Below are 9940 nucleotides of genomic sequence, written 5' to 3'. Positions count from 1 at the left end.
ACATGACGTACCAATGAGAAAGCTTGTACTATTGAAAATGCATTTCCGGGAATCCCCTATTTACTGAATTCTTGTACAGCCATGTTGGATTATTGAATTGTCAGCGTGAATTGCAAATTCTTTCCACGAATCTGTCATGGAAATCTGACTCTAAAGATCTGAAAACGATATGGAAGATACTGCGGAGGATTTTTCGAGGTTATCTTTGAAGGAAATAGCTGGAAATAGAGTAGAATTATTGAACAAAATTCAGGAGCAACTTTTAAGTGCAGTTAGTGTTCTTAATGCCGTAACAGATTTGCTGATAAAGGAAACAATCGGACGCATCCTGCAGCAAGTAATCAAGAACCTCGAGTTTATAAAGGCTTCATGCAACGACGAAGGTAAAAGAAATTAAAAATTTGAGGAGGTAATTAATGTCATTAAGGTTATATAGGTGTCATCTTACAATCGATCTGAAACTAAAACTTGCTCTTTCCCTCAATTGGTTTCAAAATATCAATTACTAGTTATATTTTTTAAAAAATGCTTGAATTCATATTGCATGTGTTCAAATCCCAATTAAGATAATTTCCGATAATTTTCCATGCTTATTTTTCACTTTGCCCATTTAATTAAAAAAAGGCAGTGTCTATGTTTGATCAATTTACAGGGATTAGTTGATGATTATCAGTGGCAAAAAGTGCTGAAATATACAGCCCTTATATTTACTCCCAGGACATTTGCACTCCCCCAGACTAAAAGGTCATTTAAGTACACTGTCCTGTCCACATGAAAAGCCCTGTTGTACTTCTAACTAGTTTGTACATAAAGTTTCTTTTTACATGACGCTAAGTGGCCCTTGGTCAGAATCCCATTCTTTTATTCTATATATTTTTTGTATTGGTTAAAAAATCTGTTATTAACCAAGCTTGCTCAAATGTTGACTCTAGGTCTTATCTAATGGACCTCACTGCGCTCTGGTAAATAATTCTCCCAGTAAAGCCCTTGTGTTTGGTTAATAAGATGTGATAACTAATTTGCAGACTCATCTGGGTTAAGGACTGTGGGAAAAGTCAGCCAGGAAGAATTATCTGCATGGGAGAGACTTGGAGAAGGAGGATTTTCAAGTGTATACAAAGCTAAGTTAAAAGGGAATGAAGTTGCTGTGAAGGTGCTAAAAAATCTCAAAGAAACCAAATCACTGCTTACTGAGGGAAATCTGTTGAGGTAAGTCCTTTGGTATCCAGCACAAAGGAATTTTCATGATATACCTTGCCAAATGTTTGGAAACATTTTATAATTAGCAAAAAGTAGTCAGAGACAAGTAGATATAATTTGATCCATGTTTGAAGAAAATATGCCAAGTTAGTATTGTACCTGTATATATAGAAGTTGTATGATAAAAAAGAGTAAGTCTGCATCAAGCCTAGTGGCCCATACAGGCCGGAGCTTATCCCAGTTTCTGTAGCATATAGCAACTAGGAATATTTATACTTGACCCCTGAATGGAATGCTAGTTTGTTGCAGGGTTTCCCTGGCCTCCAGCATAAGTTTGCCATTACCCATTTATACACCTAGGTGGAGTGAGGCACTTATGAGAGTAAAGTGTCATGCCTAAGAACACAGCACAGTGACCCTGGCCAGGGCTCTAAACCTGGACCACTCCAATCAGTCTCCAGTGCACTAACAATTACGACACTGCACCTCTCATATTAACCTTATGATAAATAATAAGAATTTTTATTGTTTTATAAAAAATTTACTCAGAGCTGGACTGCAGTTAAATAATAACATGAATGCAAAGTATAAATAAATGTAAAGGCAGGTATCATATTTATTCAATTATTGTTTTTTTCTCTTAACATAGAGATCTTCGCCATGACAACATTGTTGCTTTCAGAGGAATGAACATTCTGGAATGTGATGTCACATTTGAAAATGTTATTTCACATGAGAAATTTATCCTGAAAGCTGGATGCCCTTTTCTGGTGATGGAATACATTCCCAAGAATCTGTACAGATTTGTGGAGGATCACAAAACTCCAGAATCTCAGGGACTGCCCAAGAGTCAGGTCTGGACTATCGGCAGAGGAATGGCCAATGGTCTGATGTATCTGCACAGTTTGAACCCTCCAATCAGTCACAGAGACTTGAAACCAGATAACATCCTGGTGAGGTCATTGTATTTTTAGTAAAAGTTTGAAATTATTAAAGCAATTTTCCTGTAGTTGGTCAGGAATGACTGATATAATTATTATTTGAAAAGGATCCCAGCAAAGTTTTATTTAATAAGAACTATTGGTGACTGCATGTGTACAAAGTTTTTACTAAATCTTGTTGAAATTCAGATATTAAATTAAAAATATAAAACTTTTCTATATTGAAATTGCTTTTTCAGTTAAAGCTGATTTCCAGTCCATACTGCGCAGACTCGGGGGTTTGTTTTCGTTTTTGTTTTGAATTCGTTGAAACGTTACACTTCGGTGACAGCATACAGGAAGTTTTTTAGTCCGCCATTACGGTTCGTTTCATTCAAGAATTCTCCATGAGCTGAAGCGTCGCTTTGAAATAGCGTCAAGATTCTTCTACTCATTATTAGTTGTTCTGTAATATAAGGATATCTGGCATTAATAATGAAGAAAAAGGTAAGGCCCCGTTTACACGGGTCCGGACAAATTTTTGCACGGACGAATTTTGTACCTGGACCGCCTGTTTACATGGATCCGTGCAAATTTTGTTACAGATTGCAGTGGTGTTTACACGGAACCGTGCAAATTTTAGACCAGTCGCGGCATTTGAATGGCTTTTTACGTCTCTGTTGTGATTGGTTATCGCTAATGTTTTAAGCCAATCATGTTGCAGCTAAAAATATAATGCAGCACGCGGCAAATCAAACATGGTGGCAGAAGCGGCAGACAAGAACTTTACGTGGTCTGATGAAGAAATTAATTTGTTGCTGAATGTAGTTATAGACTACAAAGCAAGAAAAGCAGGGGAAGGAGTTGATTGGGAAACAGTCAGGAGCAAGTACGAAGACGTAACCAAAATGTTTTTGGAAAAGTACCCTCATAACGACAAGGAGAAATTCCCCCGACGTACCGCCGCTCGTCTTCTCATATCTGTGAACTGCTTTCTGGGTTTCTTTTGCCTCAAATTTTTAAATTTTTAAAACAAAATGTAACAAAATAGGGGCATAATGCAACAAAATGTTTCATTTTTGCTAAGCAACCAGGCAAAATATAACTAGATTCCAGGCCTTAACCGCGCTATCTGTGCAAAAAGTTGCACAGTTCGGGTGTTTACACGAGTCCGTACGAAATATGGAACCGTGCCGGTCAAAAATTTGACCTGCTTTTTTCAGGTCCCAAACTTGCACACTTAGCCGTTCAAAAATTCGTCCAGTTCCGCCGGTCCCGTGTCAACGCAAGGTGGAACCGTGCAAGTTTTTGTCCGTGCAAAAATTTGTCCGGACCCGTGTAAACGGGGCCTAAGTTTGTTACGCCACAGAATTTTTAGTTTTGCTAATAAACATTCCCTCGTGTGAGGCTCACATAAACATTGCAGCCGAGATTGCGCAGTACGGACTGGAGTTCATCTTTAAAAGTGAAGAACAAATTACAGTTTGTGTATCACTTAATACGTATATACATCCATCTCTACAGCTGAAATACAGAGTTGCACTTAAGACTAAGAAATATGGATTCTGAAGTAACTGAATATTAGCAAGTATATAGTATTTTATCGCTACCACAAAAACTCAAATGTATACTTACTAATGATTTTTATTAATTTAGTATTTTTATATCACATAATTTAATGTGAGTATTTAAATTTGTTTCTAGTTGGATGTCAGAAGCTTGAGGGTAAAATTAGCAGACTTTGGTTTGTCACGAACTGTTGAAAAAAGTGGGAATACTCTTTCTTTATTCCATGCGCGCTGGACAGCGCCTGAAGTATGGGATGATTACATTGACGATGATGACTATATAGAAGGTGAAAAAGGATAGAAAACAGTTTAATTATAATAACAATTTTTTTTAACCTTTATCCAAAGTTCAACTTACACCTTTCAGCTTATAAATTTGATCTATCAATGGTAACTGTTTTATTCCAAAGTTTGGAATATGAAATTATGTATCCATGGAGTTTCCGATACTTGGCACAAATTCTGTACAGTAGAATCCTGATTTCTAGAACCATTGGTTTCTCAGAACTCCTGATTGGTCTGATCCATTCCCTTGAATCATGCTTCTCTGTAATTTTACCCCCTATTTCTGGAAGCATACATGATCTTCATTTCTCCTGGAATTTCAAGGAATTGAGATTTCTACTGTATTTATAATAGTTGTTTCCCACAATCAGTTCATTTCTCAAAGTTTCATCCTGTTGTTTGCATTGCTTGTGTCTCAGGCCATTGTTATCGTTAATTGCCTTCATTTGTTTTTACAATAAATTATCACTGAAATTAAAACTTTGCAGTACGTACCCTTTTGAGCATGGGTCAGATCAAGAGACATTTGAAACAGTTGTTTTTCTTAATCATCCATAAACAGAACCTAATGAAGAACAGCCCTTAGAAGAGGAAGAGTACACAGACTTTGACGATGAGCTTTTCTATCTGCGAGCTGACATCTACTCGTATGGTCAAGTGGTGGCATACACATTAACAGGACACATGCCGTGGCAAGGACGGAACTCTGTCAGTGTAGAAGGAATTCAAAATAACTTGATTCAGAAAGAAGACAGAGTGGAGCTACCTGATGAACTGACTGGCAAACTGAGAAATGTTATCCAGGACTGTCGTGTTGAGAACCCTGAAATGCGTCCACCAGCCGATAAGTTAGTTTTGGAATACTTTAGTGGTAAGTGGATAACTGCCAAATACTGTCTGGAATGATGTTGTTGTTAGCTATTTTAATTGGTTTATTTTTTCGTGACCTCCAAACTCTGAGTTACTGACTAATTGAGGGCCACTAAATCCTCTAAGAAGTAGGCTCAAAAGTGGTGACCCTTCCCCCAAATTGGAAATTTGTTATGAAAATGACCATGGAGACCTAAAGTAATTTCATCAATGCTGTTATGATTGTAGGTGACATCAATCCATACCAAACCGAGGCCAGAAGCGCTGAGTTTTTCTCGTGCGGTTTTCTACAGCACACTTCCATTTTTGTTGCAGAGAGCTTAGTTGATGAGGTAATGAAGCAATGGACTTGGTCATCCTTGCAAATTTCGTTTATGTCTTACCTTATTGCAGTGCTTATTGTTGCAAAATTTGTTACAAATGATGTAACACAATGCTGTCCCAGCATCATTTCGCACTAAAATGCACATGTATATTTTTAACTTGACAAACTTCAATATTGCAGTTTCTTATTGTAATTTTGTTAGAATTTGTAACGTTGCAGAAATAGGGGGTTTGGCTTCTCCAAAACAGAAAAATTGGGAGTCTACTTTCAATTTCTTCAAATACGTAAGAGAACCAGGATGGACTCCAAGCTCTAGGACGATTTAGTTCATTTTGCGATTCCATTTTGGGTCCATTATGTCGTATTGCACAAATTTAATTAGCTGTGTCCCTGTGTGTTCCCGGCGCAACAGAAAATGTAGGGTATGTGTTGCAGGTGAGGCACGCAAACATGTGACATCTATTCCACGTTCGCGCCAACTCCTCCAGTGCGCTGCCAAAACGCGTGATTGCTTCCCTATAGTCTCTTCAGAGGGTAGCAACGATCCCATTTCATTCACAATGTTTTACCAAATTCACGTATCACGAAACTGCAGTATTCACGAATCACGTGTTTTTTCCACAGGCTTCCCAAGCTCAAAATTCGTCTTTTTGATGTGTTTTTGAGCCTTTCGGGCGGCCGACTCTACATACGTGGTGTATGCGACAGCTTGTGTATATAGAAAAATGTATGGGAAAATCACGGGTTCTCTAAAATCGGGTAAATAAATATATATTTTGAAATAAAGTTTACCTACCTCAAATGTGTCGCTTACTTGTGTCTTGTGCCGAATTTGGAGTCATTCCGACGCCATTTAGCGAAGTTATTCGAAGTCGTTGTCTCCCCAGACAACGACTTCGAATAACTTCGCTAAATGGCGTCGGAATGACTCCAAATTCGGCACAAGACACAAGTAAGCAACACATTTGAGGTAGGTAAACTTTATTTCAAAATATATATTTATTTACCTGATTTTAGAGAACCCGTGATTTTCCCATACATTTCACTATATACACAAGCTGTCGCATACACCACGTATGTAGAGTCGGCCGCCCAAAAGGCTCAAAAACACATCAAAAAGACGAATTTTGAGCTTGGGAAGCCTGTGTTTTCACGTGTCACGCGGGGGATATGCTTGCATTTGGCCATTTTCTCATGTATTGTCTGCCACGTCTCATTTTTCCTTTCTAATCAACAGTCCAGTGAAGGATTCTTCAAGACAGGAGTTCGTCCCCAGGGGTTCCCCCCTGAGTGTCTGTTGTGCGAGGTGGAAGTCGGCAACGAGGAGTACAACGATGTACCAAAAGAATGGGTTTATGAACAGAAATACAGAGAATATTATGGACACTTTAGACAGGTATAGGTAGGACTTGCGTGTAATGTCTTGCAGGCAAAGTACGAGAACTGAAGAACTCATCAGAAGTGGGAAATTGTTGAGGTCATTTCATTGCGCATCCTTATTTTACGCGTAATTAGCGCGCGCACATAAACAAAATGGTGGTCTTTCTCTGCGCATGTGGCTTAGCTGGCGAGAAAAAAAAATCGTTGTTTTTTCGTAATCAGGTATGGTGACCTATCAATTTTTTCTTGTATTTCGAGTCTATCGATCAAATTATTGCTATAAAATGAATAAAATGACCAATTTCTATGTTTGGAAAATAAATGTCACTGGAAACGTGGAATCATATCCAGTACTAGACTTTCTCAAAGCCTGTTTCCGGTAGTTAGGTTTATCGCGACTTCGTCGCTCAAAGGAGTCGACTTGTGGCACAAGCCCAGGGGGGGGGGGGGGGGGGTACTCCGGGTTCCAAGTGACGGGGATGTGCGAAGGATTTTTTGGGGGTCGAAATTTTCGATTCCGGGATTTTTTTGGGTAGGAGAATTTGGCAGGTATTTTTTTTGGGTGACTTGATTTAAATAAGGGATTTTTTTGGGTATTAAAAACGAACTAAAGTGCCTTAGCGCGGCCTTGGCAATTTAGGGGTAATTTGACTAGGGATTTTTTTGGGGTAATGTCGGAAGACTTTTTTTGGGTCCTGAGTTTTGCCTCCATTCGATCATCCCCGTCACTTTGATCCCGGAGTACCCCCCTGGGGGCACAAGTCTAATCCAGTACTCGCCAAAAGATAATTGTGGCCTTGAGAACAAGACTAGAACACTGCGTGCTTGGAACAAATTTAAACACTGTCGATTAGAAGTGTGCCCATTAAACTTGAAACTTGTATTAAATTGTTTCTTGACATCAGTGGAATACATTTAATGTTGCTTTCCCCCTTTTTTGCTGTCACGAAGGTCGAGTAACGAAGCTGATACATACACACACAAGTTAAATAACTAGCGGACCAAAACATCACTTTCGGTAAACAAAACGACGCGCGAAGGCAGTTTGTTTCTCTTTAGCTGCTAATCACCTCCGAGTCAACCAATCAGCGAGCGCGAAATGCACTATTCACTTGTGTGGTATATACTACTGTGGAATATACAAGGTCTTCTTGATCCTAATGAATGTGGCGACCCCGTATTTATTCGAAAATGTAAGCTCCCAAGGTAAACAACTAATAGGCAAAGTTTTATTTAAAATCTATGTTCAGTTCTATTATGGGGAAATTACGTTAAGTTGTAGCTGAGGGGTTGGATGTTTCGAGTCTTGTACTTAACTCGTTATTTGTTTCCATGCACAGGCAGCCATTGACAAGAAGATCGAAGACCTCCCCGCCATTGCTCTCAAATCGTTAATCACCTCCCGCGAGGAAGAAGAAGAGCGGCAAGAAATTCAGCTTTTGTTTGGACAGTCAACATACTGCCATCACCGGGCCGTCAGGGAGATCTGGAGGAACCTAGAGGACTCTAAGAAGAGGGAGTTTGTGGTGTGTAAGAATATGGTGCATCCAGTGTTTAGCACCTCTTTTGGGCTCCACGTGGCTGTACTGACCGCGGACAACCCTCAGAAGTTCATATTTGCAAGGAGGGCTAACAGAGGTAAATCTTTGCTTAAAACAGTGTTTCTGTTTCTACCTTGTTAGCATACACAGGGCTGCCACGGGTCAGGAAATGGCCAGGGAAAAATAAAATTCTTATTAAGGTTAGGAAAAGCGAAGGAATTTTATTTTGAGTTAGGGAAAATTGAAAATTGAAGAAAAGTCTGGGAAAATTGAAATTTTAAAGAATAACAAGGAAAAATTTAAAAAAGAACGTCTCTAATTTAATACCATGATTCTGATTTTAATAATGATTGGAAGAAACATCTCTGTTCAATCTGATCTCAGCAATGTTGTACTTCTAGAAGCGGAGGCTAAAGGCCGCTTCTACATCGGCCTGGCATTTTGTATGTGTTTGGTCATGGGAATTTGATTTTTATCAGTAAGAAGTCAGGGATTTTAAAATACGATGTCTGTGGCAACCATATTCATGATACAGCGTAGAGAATTACATGTATGATGATGTAGCACGCGACTGAAAACAGCGATCAGCCCCGAACGGAAGCGAAGGCGTACATTCTTTATTCTTTCTTTCTATTTTTAGAGGGAATGGCCACTCCGGGCAAGTTTACCTGTGGTGCTGTGGAAAGCGCCTCAGTCAAAGACTACATCTACAAAGACGGCAAGGCCTCTGTGGATCTCGTTCAGACGGCCGCCCGAGGACTGGAAGAAGAACTGCGAGTGGAACTGAAAGGTAACGATATCGAGGCTCTGTGCCTCACAACCGTGTATCTCAAGTTCGACACGCATGAGTGGGGTTGCTGTGGCTACGTCGATTTGTCGGATGAACGAGTGGCACCCGAGCGCCGACTGACGTTCGAGCAGCTCGGCTCTCGGTTTACGACGGGACCGAAGGATAAGTTCGAGCACGAGGAAGTCGTGGCTGTGGACTTTGAACTTCCGAGGATGGTCGAGTTCGTACGCGAGAATTACGACGATTTTGCTAGCTCTGCTAAGCTGGTAGTGGTGAAAGTTTTGCAGTCGTTTTTTGGAGTCGGTGCTGTGGAAAGGGCCTTTCGTGTTTATATGGAAGACAATATAAGCTAGAGGTGCAATGGTTTTGTTTTTCAGGTAATTCCAGTGAAATATAACTGCTTATAGATTTTCAATGAAACTTTGCCGGTTGGGTTGTTCACCTTAAGGAAACGGGGTCACCGTATTTTTTTATGAGAAGGAATACCTTGTAAATACGATCATGACTAATACACCACACGAGTAACATACGGGTAACATACGAGTAACACACGGAACATACGGGTAGATACAGGTACATACGGGTAACATACGAGAAACATACGGATACATACGGGTGCATACCAGTTCCTATTTCATTTCATTTCATTTTTTTTTTCATTTTTGTTTTATGCTCCCCCGCCTCCTTCCTCTCAAAAAGGTTGCGTGACGAGTCCAAAACAAAAGTAAGACACAAAACGATTTACTAGTAAAAAAGTCAAGATTTTGGAATGTTATAGGATCACCCTTATCGATCATACGATCTTACCCGTAACATACGAGTAACATACAGATACCTGCGGGTGCATACCAGTTCCTATTTCATTTCACTCTATTTTATTTTATTTTTTTATTTTTATTAAATGCAACACAAGGAAACAAAACAAAACACACGAGTACATACAGATAACACACGAGGTATAATAATCGAATAATAATCTAAAAAAGTATTGATTCTTCATCCCTCTCCCCTCAAACGAAGATTGCATGACGGGCCCAAAGGCAAAGAGCATTGCTGGTTTT

General features: G+C 39.5%; 2 protein-coding genes across 2 annotated transcripts in view; both read left to right on the top strand.

Annotated features, from left to right (window-relative positions):
* LOC144631064 (protein N-lysine methyltransferase METTL21A-like) overlaps window positions 1–766 on the top strand; it is a 156805-nt gene extending 156039 nt beyond the window's left edge. Inside the window, exon 3 of the transcript XR_013566665.1 lies at window positions 755–766. The gene's annotated coding sequence lies outside the window, so the exon portion shown is untranslated. The remainder of the gene's footprint in view (window positions 1–754) is intronic.
* On the top strand, window positions 61–9370 carry LOC144631052 (uncharacterized). The gene is made up of 9 exons (XM_078489424.1): window positions 61–383; window positions 1026–1209; window positions 1850–2153; window positions 3825–3975; window positions 4536–4844; window positions 5072–5175; window positions 6406–6564; window positions 7889–8186; window positions 8730–9370. The coding sequence occupies exons 1-9, from the start codon at window positions 170–172 to the stop codon at window positions 9230–9232; spliced, it is 2226 nt and encodes a 741-aa protein (XP_078345550.1). The 5' UTR covers window positions 61–169; the 3' UTR covers window positions 9233–9370.
* The last annotated feature ends 570 nt before the right edge of the window (window positions 9371–9940 follow it).

The sequence above is a fragment of the Oculina patagonica genome, chromosome 11, assembly GCF_052425735.1.
Source record: "Oculina patagonica isolate OP01 chromosome 11, crgOcupat, whole genome shotgun sequence".
NCBI lineage: Eukaryota > Metazoa > Cnidaria > Anthozoa > Scleractinia > Oculinidae > Oculina > Oculina patagonica.
The sequence above is the reverse complement of the archived record's forward strand: the minus strand, read 5'-3'. Positions and strand labels throughout refer to the sequence as shown.